Source organism: Embiotoca jacksoni, unplaced genomic scaffold (assembly GCF_022577435.1).
Source record: "Embiotoca jacksoni isolate LCO1_2020_lvr unplaced genomic scaffold, fEmbJac1.0.p SCAF_5, whole genome shotgun sequence".
NCBI lineage: Eukaryota > Metazoa > Chordata > Actinopteri > Embiotocidae > Embiotoca > Embiotoca jacksoni.
In genome coordinates this window covers 14,210,662-14,230,221 of record NW_027185403.1, presented here as the reverse complement: position 1 = coordinate 14,230,221, position 19,560 = coordinate 14,210,662, and the positions used below count along the sequence as shown (strand labels likewise).

Genomic DNA, 19,560 nt, shown 5'->3' with positions numbered 1-19,560 from the left:
GATCTGCCTGCTCAGAGGCAGTAAGCTCCCCCATGTGTGCAAACCCATTACCGAACAGGACTGATATGTGTTAAATACAAAATGGTATCTGTTGGAACACAAATTCTATTACTGTCTACTCCTCATGTTGATAAGTAGACATTTCATCCATCCTGAAAAACAGCATACAGCTTTGCTTGGGTTATTATTAAAATGTTTGTCAACAACAACTGCTGTCTCAGTCTTAGTTACTATCAGTTCAAATGCTGCGTCTGCTTGGAGTAATTCAAGATCTTAAGCTGCATGTGTTCCCTCATTTCTTCCAAAAGCTTCCTCCCGTGTAGCTGCTCTCTGAAAACTGTTTGTCAATGGCTCCATCCTGTGGTGAGACTGAATAACAGAACACAGCTCAGGTTTGACACGTTACATTTGACTCGGGAGCTGCGACCAGACAGCAGACAAACATTAAAGCACCTACATTTATTAATTTTTTTTACAATAATATGTCAGCGAACAGTGTATAATTGGACACTTGCAGTGACGAACCTACACCGACGTATCACCTGAATCTGCAGCTGTCCTCGGTAGAGTTTGGGTTCATTGTTTACATGTCCTGTCAACAGTTTTAAGGTCACTGCTTTAATAGAATTGTTTTCAGCCACAGCAGCAGCTGCTTTCAGGAACAAAAAGGGCTCTGAAAAGCCGTAGTACCCCACCCGATACCCTCGGGAGGTGATGGGAGACCTAAAACAGGTGCTGTGTTCCGAACGCTGTTCTTGCACTCACTGTTTTGAGTGCATAAATGCAATCACGCGGGCAAGTACGGGTCAACGGTCGCCATCTTGGCAACAAAGTGGAAAAGAAGGGACCACCAATGTAACGCATTTTCAAATTGCTGCAGCTGTTGTACAACAATGCAGCAACAAAAGTGTTTATTTTTCACTAAGTACCACAGATGGATAGAAGCCATCAGTGTTTATTGTGTGTGTGTAAAACAGAGGGCACGAAAACATATTAATTTCTGGGTAAAATAATTAAAGCAGGCAGATATGTTGGCATGGCGATGCGTTCAAATGTTACTGGTATCTCCCGTCGGTGTGCGATTTGAGACAACAACACCGTGTTGAAAATCAAGTACTGGAGATCACGTTTCCGTACCCGTCAGTGTGAACACGCGGTCATGTCAGCCAAAACATAAACAAGTCAACGAGTTGTGTTACAGTATGGCATTATTTTATTAGCCAGTACAGATGGTTAACTGATGTAAGGCTCTGTTTTTCTTTTTTACTGTGTTCACACTGGAGACTAAAAAAAAATGACAGCAGCTTACGATACACACAGACAGGTAGGTCAGCGACGTCTACGAACCAAACGGGTCAGTTTTCAAATCAGGAAAAAAACCCACATGTAAATGACAAGCACTTCATGTAATTTACAGAGCTTCTTCTACATCCTCTTCATAGTGCCAATAGTTACTGATGACTTCAGACAATAGTAAAATAAGGGGTAGGTTTCATCTTCTGCCCAAGAACAACCCTTGGGTGAAGAAAACAGTACAGAATCAGTAATTGTGATGATATTGTCTAACGTGAGCGATATTGTAGTCGAAGCATGCAAGTTATTACACTATTGTCTGCAGAAAATTATGTTGACGAGGATACATAAGCTAGAAGCAGGTATGTGTTTGTGTGTGAGTGTGTGTGTGTGTGTGTGTGTGTGTGTGTGTGTTGCACCACTGGGACTCGTTCGGATTGTTTCAGATTGTTCTCAGTTCTGATTTCTGATTCTGCTCATCGGCTCATTTTTCTCTCCAATCTTTGTACCTCTATTAATGTAAAAACACTCACTCTCCTTTGAACATAAACTGCAATTTTCTACAGACAGTAAAGACAAATTATCCACAAAACAACTGACAGCTGATTTAATGACACACAATGACTCTAGGAGTTGCTCTGCCATCTAAGAAAAGTATTTACTGTATTTACCACAGTGAGAAATCCTTTGTCACAATCCAGCGACAGCAAATATGTGGCATCTTCTAAAATAAGTGGGTTTTTTTGTACATAGATGGTTCTGTTTCCTGTACGTGACCACACACTGAAACTGCTTCTTACTGATATGGTATAGTGTTTAAGCTGAGAAACAGGAGGATGTAGTGAAATACAGCACGTCTTTTGGTCCTGCATTTAGCAACATTAAAACTAAAAGAATCAAACGTGGTGCACTTATCAGTCCGTCTGTAGTGAGCCATGTTTTAATACAGTTTTATAAACTGGGCAGCGTCGGGAGCTCTGCCATAATGCAGTTACTGTTATTCTCCACAAAGTATCTGTTGATGCAAATTTAGCTCAAACAAACAGAAGAAAAACTAAATCTGAAAGATAACTAGATCTCAGATTGTTCTTACAGTTCAATGAGCTGAATCAGAAATCAGGTTTAAATTAAATGAATAAAACGGTTTAAAGAAGATTGGTTCCAAGAGCCCAACACCGATGAACGCAGTGTTTGTGTTCAGGGAGCGAGTGGCCCCAGACGTAGCTCCACGTGGTGCGTCAGCCAAATGGCTTCTGCAGCGGGTTCTCCGCCCTCATCGCTCGGCCGGATGGGAGCTGCGAGGTTGCGAAAGTCGTGTCGGATCTTAAATGAAACGGTGACGTCCGCGTCCTCCTCTTTCTGTGGGATCACTTTGATGAAGAACCCAATCTTGTTGGATTTCCTGAAGGCAACAACACTGTGGAAAGGAAAGAGAAAGAGATGGGGTTCAGAGTTATCTCACACTATTATTACTTTTCATATATATATATATATATATCTGTGTGTGTGTGTGTGTGTGTTCACTTACTCTGGGTCATCCTGGAAGTCCTGAGGTTCAGCCAGTTCATCATACTCAGCAGCAGCATCCTTTCCTGCCAAGATCAGCTCTTTGCTGGGAACAATCACCTGACAAACAAAAACAAAAAGCAGTTCCAACGATCAGTGACTTTGAACCTTTCAGACCGTGTGATCAGCTGGCAAGATTTTAAAAGAGCCTCTTTATGTAAAATCACACGTGTTTAGGGAAAGAAAAAGAAGTTCAAATTTACATGGCATTTCTCAACATGGCTTTAGTTCAAAGGCTGTTCGTGTTACGAATGAACGGAGTGCAGCATTGCGACCGAACAGAGCAGGAGGACGCTTTCAAATTCGTAAGTAAGTATCTGAAGTGACGTTGTTTAATCAACGTCAACTCCCGCGTCAGACAAGGTTTTATGACCACTGGTCGCGGAACATCGGTGATTTCACCGTGGACCTGAAACAACAGCGGACAGCACACAACGTTTTGGGGACGATGACGGCGCTTTCACAGGCGTGAAACCTGCACTGAGTGGCCGCGTTGTTTTGCTCGAAAAACAAAATGCCACAATGTCACGGTTGAACTCGGCGTCGACAGTCTGACCCCGGAGGACGAATTCACGGCGCACAAACCCAACGGATGTCGGAGAAAACCAACCCGGTTGCACTTCTGCCCCGATGCGATGCGCCGTGTTCGGTGTTGGACGGCGACGTTCTGCACCTGGAAACGCGGTCGCCACTCGGGACACCTCGTGCAGCTCGTTGCTTCGTTGCCGTCGGCTTTCTGAAGCGTTTCAAAGGTCTCTGTTGCTGAATTCCCAAAACTAACACGAAATTTGATGTGCGGCCTCTGATCACTTCCACGGTTAAATCAAGATTTGCCCGGATTAGTCGTCACAAAAACGCCTGTAACTCAAGTGAAGTAACTTGGAACACTTGCGATGGTTATAACATATTTTATTATTATTATTATTATTATTATTATTATTATTATTAACATCTCTCTGCTACGTACACGTCACAGTGCTGCTCACGCGACCCAAACAGCCCTGAAATGTTTTGTCTGCACCTTGTTTACTGTAGCACTCTGACAAACTGTAGAATTATATCAAACTTAAGATAACTTCATTGCAAAATAATGATAGTTATGAAATGTAACTTCACCAGTTCCAAACTATTAATTTCACCTCAGTCATATAAAAGGTGTTTGAACTGCTGCATCATCAGTCATGTCTCCCTCGGGTGTGAAACAATTCTGATTCGAGTCCCACTTCCTCGTAAAATGAATGTATCCGTGCAGGTTTCAACAGATCCGCAGGATGTACAGATGAACACTGACAGATAAGGAACTCTTGTCCTCTGCAGGATGAGGCTGAGAGGTGAGTGAACCCAGCCATGAGAGCAGGCCAATAAACTCAACCGAGCGTGGCTTGACCCGGTTCACGCTGCCCTCCAGGTGTTTGAATATCAGATCAAGCAGAAAGACAGGACTGCACACTCTGTTGGGCCATAATGTGAATGGAAATGGGACATGAAGACGCTCTGTTTTGGCCAGGAGCTCTTCCTTACCCAGGCTGGCCCATGACTTCATCACTGAAGAGGCCAAGACAAACAGCCTGTAGTCGCTGAGCGCCTCGGAGCGGCTGCTGGCAGCAGGCGGCTCAGCCGGCCGTTCTGCTACAGGAACATGGCACCCTCAGCTGAGCATGTGACAGCCAACAGACAGCGTGATGATACCATGAGGGGGGTGGGGGGGTGGGGGCGGTTTCTGAACGATCCCCTCCAGACATGTTTTAAGACGTATATAAAATACTCCACTTTGAATAATTGCTGCCTTCAAATGGATTCGTGTTAGAAGAGTCTATGTGAAGACTTCCCTCCTGTGGTGCTGACAACCTCAGACATTTTCGGAAAGCTCAGAAAGTTCGTGAGTCGTGATGTGTTTGCTTGACATTTTCAGAAATGGCGATAGCTGTGGAAGTTTATTCCTTGCTGATGAGAAGTTAATACATTATACATGTTGTTGTTTCGGGTTTTTCTTCGTAACTTAATAAAAACCTCTGAGGAAAAGTCGATGTTCCGACAGCATCGTCTTTTCTGTCATTTGCCTTTACATTTCCCGCAGGATGTTACCCGCCTGCCGGCTCGCTAAATATTTAGGCTCGGTTGCATCTGTACCGGGAGTATGTCGGCGTCCATGTTGCCGTTGGCCGGCAGCGGTATTCTTAAAACGTAACGGCTCGAACGGCAAGCGTACCGAGGACCTGACTTCCCATGTCGTATCCACAAGCTCACAGCTTGTTTTTGAAGGCAGCGAATCCTTTGTGTCTGGGGTGGTTTCGATGCTGGTGTCTCGGTGCCTCTAATCTACTGTGATTGTCCTGCGATCTCCAACTCTCCTGTTTGCTTCAGCGCTGATTGGCTGAGAAAAGTCACCTGCTTGTATATGAAGCCAGAAGAGGAGAAGCGGCGGGCTCTCTCCACCAGCACCGACCTCGTTCCTGTGTCGTTCTTAGCGGAGTTGAGTCACCAGCAGACCTGTTTTCAGTTTTGGTTTTATTAAGTTTTGATGATCTGCTTCATTTTAGGGAAGAACGGCCAAATCTAACAGCTCACTGCGCGGTGTGGTTCAAGGTCTTCCACCTATTTTGTTCGTTCTGGCCGGAGCTCCCATCTCCCTTATTCGGGTATTTTTTTTTTTTAAGTATTTGATTCTGTATCATTACATTTGCTTTGAACTGCAGCAGCTTTGTGCCATCGTATACGTTATAAAAGTCCTTAAGAAGATATCTACTCCTTGTCCCGCATTAAAAATGCCAGAGTCGATGAATATGCAAATATATTTCATCTCCAAAGTTTTACTGATGGACGCAGGATGTCTCTTAGTTATCTATGAAGCCTATTCTCAATTTTTTTGCAATGGAGGTCTCAAGTTTCCATATCGCACCTGCGCGAGTCGAACATTTGACCCAAGAATGGCTTCCAAACTGTTTGTGATGTTCGCAGGCCGCCGCTCCGAGACAGGTTTTCAATGAGCAGAGAAACGTGTTTTTCATGATTAATTCTGTGATTATTTGTGTGTTTTTTGGGCTTAATATTGTTGCTAACTTCTTCTGTTTAATGTTGGGCAGCACTTTGGTCAACTTATATAGACGTGTAATATAAATAACCTGACTTGACCTCAGCAGTTGAATGAGAAAACAGCCTCCTAGTTTTCAATTCTGCACAAACATCATTCTGCTCGGTGAAGCTCAAACACTCAACTGTACGAACAAGAAGAAAAACACATTTTTGAGGGGAGGAAAAGCGAGGAAAAAAAAAAAAAGAGTCGACCAGCCTGCACTGATTTAAGATTGATATAATACGTAGCGCTTAAGACAGGGCACAAGGCCCTGACTGTGTCCTGTTCTGATATGATGTTATGAAGCCATTCGGCCACAGAAAGAACCTTAAAAACAGGCCGACAGACGCACTGCCAGACATTCAGTATTATCTCCTTATACGTTTGTATTTGGAACAGTTTAGCATTTAATTGTGTGTGTCTCAAACACAGGGCAACATTATCACTCCATCAGTGTGATGTTTCCGACCACCGGGTGAATTTAAGTCACAGTCAGATGTTCAGATGTGATACTTTCTGAAAAAGGCTGTTGGTGATGAGCGGTGAAACTGAACTGTGCAGTCAACAAACCATAAACATAAAACAAAGACCTCTAACAGCTTGAACGCCTCAGTAGAGCTGCAGAGTTGTGTGTTCTTCAATACTGACTGACGCAACGTAGGTCTCGTTAAAGAAATGACAAACACGAATGTTTGGTCCTGTGTAGACGTCAGTAGAGAGTATAGAAACGTACCTTGGCGGTGCTGTTGATGTCGTCGGGATCTTCGCCCTCACATGCGGTCAGTGTGACGTGGGTGATGTTCTCCACTGGGTTAGTCAGAGTCAGCAGCACCTGGCTCTCCTAAATACACAGAGTGGGGAAACACTGTTTAAAGTCAAGCACCTTTCCAGGTAGTTTTAAGTCAGTTATAAGATGAGCGCTGCAAGAGTAGTCCTGTCTTAAGACCTCTGTGAACGTCCTGGGACCCGGACATTTACAGGACATTTTGTCCTGTTTAGGTGTGTTTGAAAAAAACAAGTTTAAATTATTGATATAACATGTTCTATATGTATTTTCTATTATATTGCTTTTACTTGTTAATCATGTGTTATTGTTTGGTGTTGTATGTTTGAAAGGCTGTCTGTCGAGTCATGTTGATGTGGTTGTCATGGTAATTCAACTGCTTGCTTGGTTTTAACAGCATCCTATACACATAAAAATAAAAAAAAAATATTGTGGTTAAGATTATGAACAACAAATGCAATATGTAAAATAAATATTCAACATGCCAAAATCAGTGTACACACACTGACCTTCATGCAGCGGAGATTTGGAATGGACATAATTCTCACTTCAGGGATGTAACTCCTGTTGGAGGAAGAGACGAAAGGCCGATCAACACACTCGAACATCTAAACACACTGACAGCATTCAACACGGTATTCAGCACAATTCATTGAACGTTGATCTCTGAACAACTGAGATCATCATCAGTTAAAAACACACTGATGAACCAAAAGATTATGATAAATCCTGTCTAACATTGGATGTATTTTCCAGGACAGTTTTAAATATAATATTTAGTTATTTTCATTTAAAAACTAAAAAACATATTTAATTTTGTGCTTAAAGTTACAGAATAGACTTTACGACTTCCATCTAATGTAATTACGTTGGGATGAGGCTGATTTATACTTGATATGCTTAATAAAAAAAGATCTGCGTCATCACCAAATCACATGTTTAGTCGAGAATCTGAAGACAGTACTCACATAGCCACCAGCTGAATCTTAAACTTGATAGAAGTAGGATTGAACTCGGGCTTACTCAGGTTGTGCTCACATTTCTGAAGGAGGGAAATAAAAAATAAAAAATCGTTATCGAAATGTCAACTGTTTAAAAAAGAAAAAGAGGCACTGATTGATCCAGAACGGTGAAAGTCTGAGGTGGTGCTGACCCTGCAGCGCAGTGAGCGCTTCATCAGGAGGTGCTTGTGTCTGGGGTAGAGCTGCGACGCTCCTGCAGGCTGGAAATCTGGCTGCAGAAGCCGCTGGCGCAGTGTGGTCACTGGGAGGACACGAGCAAACAGATGAAACTCAACCTCAACTACACAAGTTACAGTGTTGTTCAGTGAGTTCAGGAAAAGATCTTACCTTCCGGTAAACTAATGGGTTTGGTGTAATAATCCTCAGGCAGGGGCTCGACCTCATCCAGGGCCTGGGCCATCTCGATGCTGATCTCCTTCTGGTCCTCACCCTCTTTAAGGCTATTTAAGAAAAAAAACTGCTCAACAATCTGCCGTGACTCTTTAATGATGTATCTTATGTAAACACTAAAACACTGTACATCAAAGAGGGAAGACATACAGTACAGCTGGTTCTGGAAGCATTAAGCTGCTAATAATCAAGTTACATGGTTATTAGAGCTGCATGATTCAGGGTAAAATGAGAATCATGATTTTCCTGCTTGTAATTAAAATCACAATTCTTTCTCAACTTCTTTTTTTTTATGAATATAAACATTTATTGCTGTCCTTTATTTGATACAGAGGGGAAGCGCAACAAAAAAAATATGATAGTGGTGCCTGAGGACCGGCTCATCAAATCTGGACTACAGAAAGTGAACGCTCTTGTTTTTAGCTCAAATGCCGCAGCCTCATAAATCTTAAAAGTCAAATAATCAACTTTTGTCTCTCGTCTTCTCCCACTTTCTGTGTATTTTCTTTTCGTCAGCGTCTCTCACTCTTGCTGGGATTGTTTTCTTTACTACCAGTTTCTGCTGCTCTGCATAACACGACGTAATGCCAAGTTGTTATTTGTTGAGGAAGAAAGTAGGAGCGCTTGATTTGATGCAGCTGAATCGTTGTCATTGATAAACGAAATCGCATAAATTGAGATCGTGTTTTTAATACAACTAATCGTGCAGCCCCATTGGTAACAAGTTAGAAAGAGAGACTTTAGCATCCAAGACTTTTTAGACTTGTCTACCGTACGAAAACCTTTTGAAACGAGAGGTAACTAAATTCACATCATTCTTTCTGTGGCGTTTTCGCCCGCTTTCCACTTGTCTGCTGGATGTGACGGGACACTTTGTCAACACACTGCCTTTTGTCAACCAATCATTAATTTGAAGATGTTAAGCAGGGTCCTTGAATGCAATCTGGTAAAGAGATTTAAAAATGATCCCTGCTAACAATTATATTACTCCAAGGTGATGATGCAACTTGAGGAAACGCAAAGGTGACAAACTGTTCGCTGTGATGGATAACCTGCGGATCTCAAACCAAGTTTCAAGGCTCTGCAAATTGATTTTCATGGCACTCTGAAATGAATCACGCCACTGGCAGCAGGGTTGTAGGAAATCTATTCATCTCTGTTACCATAATATGGATGTGCACGATGTGTAGTTACTGAGCTTGAAACGTCCAAAACCAGCACTGTCCTTTTAATTTTGAACTTAAAAGTTTTAGAAGGAAAAAATATTCGATAGTTGGAGTCAAAAGCAGCAGTGATTCACAGTATATGACAAAAGACAACTCACGAAAGGCCCGCCAGGTTTGATATGGGAGCTCCAGACCTCTGCCTCTGCAGTCTGGTACCGAGGCCATACTTTTCCTGAGTGAAGAAGAAAAACACGATCACGCAGTCTGTCTGCTGAAAATCAAGGTGGTCCTCAAGAAGATTTATGACATGAATCTACAGCTATTTTTCAAAGGGCTTAACCAAAACGGGGAATTTATGACAACTTGTAAGAATACAAAAAGAAAAGAAAATTGACATTCACATAAACAAGAAATTAGGTGGAAAGAGTTTAATTTGGCCCGTGGTAAGAGACGAAAACAGGAGCCTTTCTGCCCAGAATAGAAGAAGAGAATGAACCCTTGACAGATGAGCGATTCAGGACTTAATTAGGATAAAACATATTTTGATCTGGTTACATAGACTTCAACAAAGTCTTCTGTTACTTCTCTCCCTCTGTCCGACATAAAGACCCCCTTGTGTGCATCTCCGCCTCCTTTACCCAAGGAGACATTCATGTGATTTGTGAGGTCACTCAGTAACAGAAACTGGGATAAAGAGACGACAGTGCTACTTTAAAGACGAAACTACCCAAGTTGTGAAAAATACAACTCACCACCACATGAATAGTGTGTTGCTGGGAGGGGGGGAAAACCAAAATATCAGAGTGCATAAGCAAAGGAACAAAGAGAGAATAAAGAACAAGGTGAAACCAAAGCGATTTAGCAGAAAACATTAGTGGCATTTGGTGACATGCGACAGCAACAGAAATGCATCCGTGATGGAAAACAACTGCAGGACGTGACGGCCTCAAGAGGAGCCGATACACAGCAGGAGAGACTGGTTGGCACTGATGGATGTTAAATATTGTAAAAGCAGAATGCAGGAGGTGTGAACAACGTGGCCACATGTTAAAGAAGCATGAAGACCATGTCCACAGCGGGGTGAATATATTTGAAAATGTTCTGCTGCATTTGGGCCTTTCAGACTCAAAGAGTCAGCTGTTATTTTACAATTTCAGTGTGGACGGGGAACTTTTTGAAAGCATCCCAAATGTATGGACATGGTGTGAATCTTGCACACCAAATCAAACACAGCAGCAGATGGAGCTAATTATTCCCTCCTGCTTTGGCTAAAGGTATGCTCATCATGTCCGATCATCAGTGGCACATCATTTAAATTCACCCCTGGTATTGTTTTTGAGGTGGAACATATCAAAAACTTCTGATGGCTGATAACCACGAATAACAGCGAGGCAACAGCTGTTTGACATTTTAAAAGGTTAAAGAAGAAGGTACTGTGTGGCATTTTTGAAGCGGCTGAATGTGACTGTTGGGCTCAGAGGGAGCAGAGTACCGAGAACGCCAGGGGCATGCACTGTCGTCTCCTGGCCAGCTTCTTCCTGTCCCGCTCCTGCTTCTCTCGGTGCGCCAGCTGCTGGTAATACTCAATCAACTTGTTGATCTGTAGGGAACAAAATCAAAACATCCACAGAGTGGTCATTGGTGCTTCATGTTTTGCTTTATAAAACAGGGAAAGTTATCAATTTATAAAGGAACTGTAAAATATAACAATATGTAGAGATTTTAAATGTATAAATTGAAAGACCTTTAAAGTAACAATATAATACAGCAGGCGTTTACAGGGACAATTATGATGCCTTCAATGACAACAAGCGGTTGACAAACTTTAAATTAGTCTAATTAAAAAAAACCTTGCTGAAAAGTGCAGAATAATGATCATCTTAAATAACAAACACCCAAAGAAACACTTAAAAATAATTTGGTGTATCAGTCGGGTAATTCCATTAAAAAAAATGGAAAGGCACCTTTAAAATTCACTCGTCTAACCAACTGTGCAGCTTCTTAGTCTGCGTTTGCCTTGGGCTGTCAATGTGCGGGTGTCATTTATTCACAGACACACATCTATTCAAAAGCAAGTAATGCGTGATCAGGAAACATGTGGGGGAAACAGGGGGGAAACATACCCGCTGAGTGTGAGGGTTCTCTGGCTCCTGCCATCCACCGCTGGCTGCAGTGAACAAAATGCAACAAAACATCAGAGTTAACGCAGTCACAGACAACAAATACGACCCAAAACAACTGTATTCAAGAGCTGAAGGTACGAACACGACAAGAAAGGCAGGGCTTTGCACTGCTAACGCTTATAAGTACTCCTGCCATAAATATTTTTGAAATAAATATGACCTCACAACTATATCTACATTACTGTATATCAGCACCCACCGACTGATTTGTCAGCCATTCCCACATCCCTCGAGGTCCAGCGGCAGAAGCCACAGGCCAAATAATAGGCTTTCTTCATGGCGGTCTTGGTGGGATCATCAGGCAGAGGAGCTGGGATGTTTGTGGCCCGAGTGGACAGTGTGTGCATGCAGCACGGGCAGTCAAAGCAGTTTGCACACCTACAGTCGAGCACACAGGGAATCAGAAATCAATGAAAGGCCTTCAACCAGATAGACACGAAGTCAGCAGTAACCGAGATGAGTACTGTATGAATATGAAGCTTTCTCGTTTCCTTTGCCCGTCTCACCTGTTCTTTTTGAGCTTGGCCTCTGCAGACGGCATGTTCTCCAGGCAGCTTGGACAATAGTGGGAGTCCACCTGATCACCACACACAGGTGCAACAGAGGGGTCAGTCAACCTGTGCATCCACATCTTAACGTTGATCTAATACGAGCTTCCTAACTGTTAGATTATAAAAGTGTTTCATAAACAACCGCCTAAAAAGAGGTGATTATTGTCATATGTTGTTGGCATTTGTTTGGGCGTCGAGGTACAACGACGAAAAGAGGAAACCAACATGTATTTCTTCGGCCTGGTGTACAGATGGATGTTTTGTTTACGTTTACAAAGAAAGTGACAGACGAGCTGATATATGATGTTATTATACATGATGTTATGATGTATGTTGTGATATATGATGTAATGATATATGATGTAATGATATATGATGTTATGATACATGATGTTATGATATATGTTGTGATATATGATGTAATGATATATGATGTTATGATATATGTTGTGATATATGATGTAATGATATATGATGTAATGATACATGATGTTATGATATATGTTGTGATATATGATGTAATGATATATGATGTTATGATATATGTTGTGATATATGATGTAATGATATATGATGTAATGATATATGATGTAATGATACATGATGTTATGATATATGTAATGATATATGATGTTATGATACATGATTTTATGATATATGATGTTATGATATATGATTTTATGATATATGATGTAATGATATATGATGTTATGATATATGATTTTATGATATATGATGTTATGATATATGTTGTGATATATGATGTTATGATATATGATTTTATGATATATGATGTTATGATATATGTTGTGATATATGATGTAATGATATATGATGTTATGATACATGATTTTATGATATATGATGTCATGATATATGATGTTATGATACATGATTTTATGATATATGATGTCATGATATATGATGTTATGATATATGATGTTATGATATATGATGTAATGATGTTACGATATATGTTGTGATATATGATGTAATGATATATGATGTAATGATATATGATGTTACGATACATGATTTTATGATATATGATGTTATGATATATGATTTTATGATATATGATGTAATGATATATGATGTTATGATATATGATTTTATGATATATGTTGTGATATATGATGTTATGATATATGATTTTATGATATATGATGTTATGATATATGTTGTGATATATGATGTAATGATATATGATGTTATGATACATGATTTTATGATATATGATGTTATGATATATGATGTCATGATATATGATGTTATGATATATGATGTTATGATATATGATGTAATGATGTATGATGTTATGATACATGATGTTATGATTTTATGATATATGATTTTATGATATATGTTATGATATATGATGTTATAATATATGATGTTATGATACATGATGTTATGATATATGATGTTATGATATATGTAATGATATATGATTTTATGATATATGTTATGATATATGATGTTATAATATATGTTATGATACATTATGTTATATGTGATATATGATGTAATGATATATGATGTTATGATATATGATGTTATGATATATGATGTTATAATATATGATGTAATGATATATGATGTTATAATATATGATGTAATGATATATAATGTAATGATGTAATGATATATAATGTTATGTTATATGATGTTATGATATATAATTTTATGATATATGATTTTATGATATATGTTATGATATATGATTTTATGATATATGATTTTGATATGTTATGATATATGATTTTATGAAATATGATTTTGATATATGATGTTATGATATATGATGTTATAATATATGATGTTATGATATGTTATAATATATGATGTAATGATATATGATGTTATGATATATGATGTTATAATATATGATGTAATGATATATGATGTAATGATATATATTGTAATGATGTATGATGTTATGATATATAATGTTGTTATATGTTATGATATATGATTTTATGATATGTTATGATATATGATTTTGATATATGATTTTATGATATATGATTTCATGATATATGATTTTGATAATGATGTTATGATATATGATTTTATGATATATATGATTTTATGAAATATGATTTTGATATATGATGTTATAATATATAATGTTGATATATGTTATCATATATAATGTTATCATGTATGATGTTATAATATATAATGTTATAATATATAATGTTATGATATATGATGTTATAATATATAATGTTATAATATATAATGTTATGACATATGATGTTATGATATATGATGTTATGATATATAATGTTATGATATATGATGTTATAATATATGTTATAATATATAATGTTATGATATATAATGTTATGATATATAATGTTATGATATATGATGTTATAATATATAATGTTATGATATATAATGTTATGATATATGATGTTATAATATATAATGTTATGATATATAATGTTATGATATATGATGTTATAATATATAATGTTATGATATATAATGTTATAATATATAATGTTATGATATATAATGTTATGATATATAATGTTAATGATATATAATGTTATGATATATAATGTTATGATATATAATGTTATAATATATAATGTTATAATATATAATGTTATGATATATAATGTTATGATATATAATGTTATGATATATGATGTTATGATATATAATGTTATGATATATAATGTTATAATATATAATGTTATGATATATGATGTTATAATATATAATGTTATGATATATAATGTTATGATATATGATGTTATAATATATAATGTTATGATATATAATGTTATGATATATGATGTTATAATATATAATGTTATGATATATAATGTTATGATATATAATGTTATGATATATAATGTTATGATATATAATGTTATAATATATAATGTTATAATATATAATGTTATAATATATAATGTTATGATATATAATGTTATGATATATGATGTTAATGACGTTCCTGAAGAAGAAAGGTTGAGCTGAACTCCTCTGGGTGTGGTGTCTGTGAGCCACGTTAACACGCTGTTGTTTGGCGGTTCGCTGAGTCAGACCAACGTTAAAACGTGTGTTTTTAATCGTCTCTGTTTCATCATCTTTTATCAGACATAAACACAGTTTAACGTGAAACTCGACGTACGACGAGAGCTAGCTGGCTTGTTCTCCAATTTCTGCCGTGCACGACACAACGCTAACGCAAACGGAAGTTAAACAGGACAGCCAATGAGAAGAGGGGACTGCTGGATTAACTCTTGATTGACAAGCGGCCCAGCCAATACAACGCGCGGAGGTGACCGGACTTGTCCCACCTACTCGTCGAAGCGGCTAGCAATTAGGCTAACAACAAAACAGCTAAAAAAAAAAAACAAGCTAACCGCTAGCTTGTCCTGACCGGGGACAGACGGGAGAAGACACTGTTTACCTCGTGAGAGACACACTCCAGAGACCGCAGCTCACTGCAGTAGCGACAGAAATACAGCTGAGACAAGGCGGCTCGTATCCTTTTCTCCCCACGGACCAGGTAGACGACTCTGTCCGGCTGCAGAAGGGACGCCATCCTCTGACCACCGGAGCTGGAGGCTCACCGACTGCACCGCCGGATCGTCTCGGAGCCTCTGAGGCCCGACGGGGGACACGACGAGCTCGTTGTCGACCCCGTGTGGTGAAACACCGGAACCGACCGCAGCCGTGCGGAGATGGACCGGAAGACCACGTGACCAGGGGGGGGGGGGGGGGGGGGGAGCTGCCACGCAGGGACAGGAAAAAGACGTACGTCTACTTAGGTGATGTACTTTAACACAAATGTGAGGTATTTGTACTTTACTTGAGTGTTTCTATTTTATGCAACTTCATACTTCTACTTTACTACACTTCAGAGGCAAATATTGTACTTTTTACTCCTCGAAAGCTTGAGTTACTAGTAAGGACCTCCTGTCAAGATTACAGTTTCTGTCCAGCGGAAACCCCATAAGGTTAGGTAGGTTAGGTTAGGTTAGGTTAGGTTAGGTTAGGTTAGGGTAGGGTAGGTTAGGTGGGTTAGGTTAGGTTAGGTTAGGGTAGGTTAGGTGGGTTAGGTAGGTTAGTTTAGGGTAGGTTAGGGTAGGTTAGGTGGGTTAGGTAGGTTAGGTAGGTTAGTTTAGGGTGGGTTAGGTATGTTAGGTTAGGGTGGGTTAGGTAGGTTAGTTTAGGGTGGGCTAGGTAGGTTTAGTTAGGTTAGGTAGGGTAGGTTAGGTAGGTTAGAGTAGGTTAGGTGGGTTAGGTAGGTTAGTTTAGGGTGGGTTAGGTAGGTTAGGTTATGTTAGGGTAGGTTAGGTGGGTTAGGTAGGTTAGGTTAGGGTGGGTTAGGTGGGTTAGGTAGGTTAGTTTAGGGTGGGTTAGGTAGGTTAGGTTATGTTAGGGTAGGTTAGGTGGGTTAGGTAGGTTAGTTTAGGGTGGGTTGGGTAGGTTAGGGTGGGTTAGGTAGGTTAGGTTATGTTAGGGTAGGTTAGGTAGGTTAGTTTAGGGTGGGTTAGGTAGGTTAGGTGGGTTAGGTAGGTTAGTTTAGGGTGGGTTAGGTAGGTTAGGTGGGTTAGGTAGGTTAGGTTAGGTAGGTTAGGGTGGGTTAGGTTAGGTAGGTTAGGGTGGGTTAGGGTAGGTTAGGTAGGTTAAGTAGTTACTTTATTAATCCCCGAGGGGAATTTTTTTTTTCCGCTACAGCAGCATACAGGAAGCAATAAGATAATAATAGAAAGCAATAAAATAGCAGTAAAAATATTAAATATAAAATGCTATCTCCAAATATGGTAATGTCTTGTTCTGATGAACTAAAGGTTTAATGTTTCTATTTGGGTTGAGAAAAAAAATCTTAAACTTTTTTAGGTAAGTAACCTTTTATGAAAAAAAAAACCATTGGATTCGCTGGAAAATTGCATTGTTTTGCTGAGCTTGTTGACTTTTTAGAGACACTTTTCACTCTCATATATCTTGGGATCCATGAATCATGTAGTTATACATGCTATTCTAAACGAAAGAGGAAAGTCTCTGGCATATTTTCTGTATTCAACACATTTTAAGATAATACTTCAAAACGGAGTTAAAGGCAGTCAAATAGCTGAGACACCCAACGATTGTCTCTCCCACTGTGGCGTCCACCTTTCAATTTTATGTCATAGTAACAGTGACACTATTGTTTGAGGCAATTTGTCGTTTTTCACATTTCATATTTTCAGTGTTACTCTTTGAAATAAAAAAATGTTTTTATTTTAGCTTTACCTTCTCAGACACATGTGGGGAAAAAAGCACTGATCAATTTAGATTTTTTTTTTTTTTTTTTTTTTTTTGTGACAATTTGTGACTAATGTTTAAAAATCAATCCTGTTTAGCTTTTTTTTTATTAGAAAGACAATTGCAGGATAAAACTCATATTTAACAAACAATCATAACCATGGCCAGCTGTCCCGGAGAACTGATACTGGTGGAGTTTAGTGAGAGGGACTAAGTATCATACAGGTTCATTTACAGTACAGTACTATTTTGAGGTGCTTGTACTTTACTTGAATTTGATGCTACTTTATACTTTCACTCCATTAGAGGGACATATTGCATATTCTATTTGACTACATCCTTGATTCCTGTTGTTCTGGGTTTTGTACCCTCATGGTTGAAATGCACTTATTGTAAGTCGCTTTGGATAAAAGCACCAGCTAAATGAAATGTAATGTAATGTAATGTACATTGAATTGACGGCTTTAGTTATTGTTATGACCCCTCGCTTTCTACCTGCTGAGGTTCAAGTGGCCTCTTCCTGCTTGAGCTTGCAGTCAGGGAGGCCTCTACCAGTGCTACAAGTGCCAGCCTTGTTTCATCGTCTCTCTCTCTGGGCTCCACATCTCCTGGTTTGGTTCGGTTGACTTTATCTTTCACCTTCAACACTTGCATAACAAATCTATCACCCACCCATGTGTTACATTTACCACTGATGTGCCTCATCTCCACACCTCGTGTTTCTTTTATAGTTTAACTCTGTTAATTTTAAATAAAACTCCATTGGCAATTAAACCTGTCTCCCCTCCCCTCCTCTCTGTCACAAGCATTGAGCCGGTTTGTGACATCACTTTTCAGATGAAGATTTTACCAAATGGATCATTTCACAAGATAATAAAATACAGCTCATTATTAAAGATTAAACCACATTACAGATGTTAATGAGTTGTTCACAGCTGCAGCAAGGATTCAGCCCTCTAAACTTCTCAAATGTTTTTATTTTAATAAATGTTGAAATGATTTAATATCTTACCAGACTCTCCATTTTCTTTCTCCATTTTCAGCTAATACTTCTGTATTTTTATTTGAGCAGGATTTTTCATGCCTTTTACTTGGAAGTATATGTTTACATTGTTGTATTGGTACTTTTTAGTACGTGATCTGAATACTGTGTGTGAGTAGGGTAAACATCTCGAACTCACAGACACATTGTCTTCCTTCTGGATAAATTTGAAAACGGTCTTGTGTCAACATCCAAGTGAAGTAACAATAATAACACCATCTTTATTAAGTAAAACATAACCAGAGTCACAGGTTTATTTTTGATGGGTTCTTATCATCCCACCTGAAAACAAATGCTGAAGTGCAGGTTAACTTCAACAATATCTCTGAATGACACCAAGAACAGGGTATATGGTGCTGAGGGGGATGTCTATGAGAGGGTCTTCTTTGTGTCTGTTCCTATTGTCTCAACTGGAGTTTGGTCTTTAATTGTCAAACATAATTGTATTTTATATTTGATTATTATTTTGTAGGAACACACATTTATGTATCAGCTCAAAGGTCAGTCATTCAACTTGACATATGTCAGCTTAATTTGTGCATATTTTTTTCCCTCACTGAACATAGTGTGCTCTAGAAAAATGTTGGCACTTAATAATTTTTGATTATGCTCTAAACTCGTGTTTCCTTGGTGCAAAAACACTGCTCGTGGCCTTGTGTAATACAGTCAGAGTTGCTCTAACAGGCACCCACGGGGCATGGCCAAGTACCAGTTCACCATGGCAACAGCTGATCTCAGAGAGGAGAAATGTTTCATGAATTGAATAACTCAATGGTAACCTACAGCACAGGGCGTAAGATACAAAACGAAGGGGGGTTCCCTTCATTTGGTAATGTTTATCATCCTGCTTTCATTAAGATCAAGTCAACTTGTCACTCCACTAAAGACTCACTTTTCATAGATAATGTTTATCCACCATCTCACTGAATGGTGTTTATCACTGTTCATGGTAGGTTAAGCAGCAGGCATGCCCACAGAAACCAACTGTGTTTGCTTTTTAATTAACAAGATTGTCAGATTATCTTAATTAGGGGAAGTGAACATTAAAGGGCAGCATTATCTGGTTAGTTTGATAGTTAAACTAAGTAAAGGACTTCTAGGCTATATGATGATAAACAATACGAGCTGATAAACCTCTCATTTGGTTCCTCAGTAAATTAATCTTATGATACAGGCATGAAGTTAATACTCTTTTCTTTTTTTTCTCCATCTA

At 38.7% G+C, this 19,560-nt stretch overlaps 1 protein-coding gene across 2 annotated transcripts; it reads right to left on the bottom strand.

Annotated features, from left to right (window-relative positions):
* Window positions 1–1,190: 1,190 nt before the first annotated feature.
* Window positions 1,191–15,673, bottom strand: dctn4 (dynactin 4). Of its 2 annotated transcripts, XM_069170793.1 has the most exons (14): window positions 15,465–15,672; window positions 11,984–12,054; window positions 11,677–11,855; window positions 11,418–11,461; window positions 10,787–10,894; window positions 10,047–10,067; window positions 9,453–9,526; window positions 8,066–8,178; window positions 7,870–7,979; window positions 7,685–7,758; window positions 7,226–7,280; window positions 6,666–6,773; window positions 2,822–2,919; window positions 1,191–2,710 (listed from the first exon to the last, which is right to left on the bottom strand). In XM_069170793.1, the coding sequence occupies exons 1-14, from the start codon at window positions 15,597–15,599 to the stop codon at window positions 2,491–2,493; spliced, it is 1,410 nt and encodes a 469-aa protein (XP_069026894.1). In that variant the 5' UTR covers window positions 15,600–15,672; the 3' UTR covers window positions 1,191–2,490. The 2 variants fall into 2 exon arrangements, with proteins under 2 accessions (XP_069026894.1, XP_069026895.1); XM_069170794.1 differs by lacking the exon at window positions 10,047–10,067 and having other exon boundaries at window positions 15,465–15,673.
* Between the last annotated feature and the right edge of the window lie 3,887 nt (window positions 15,674–19,560).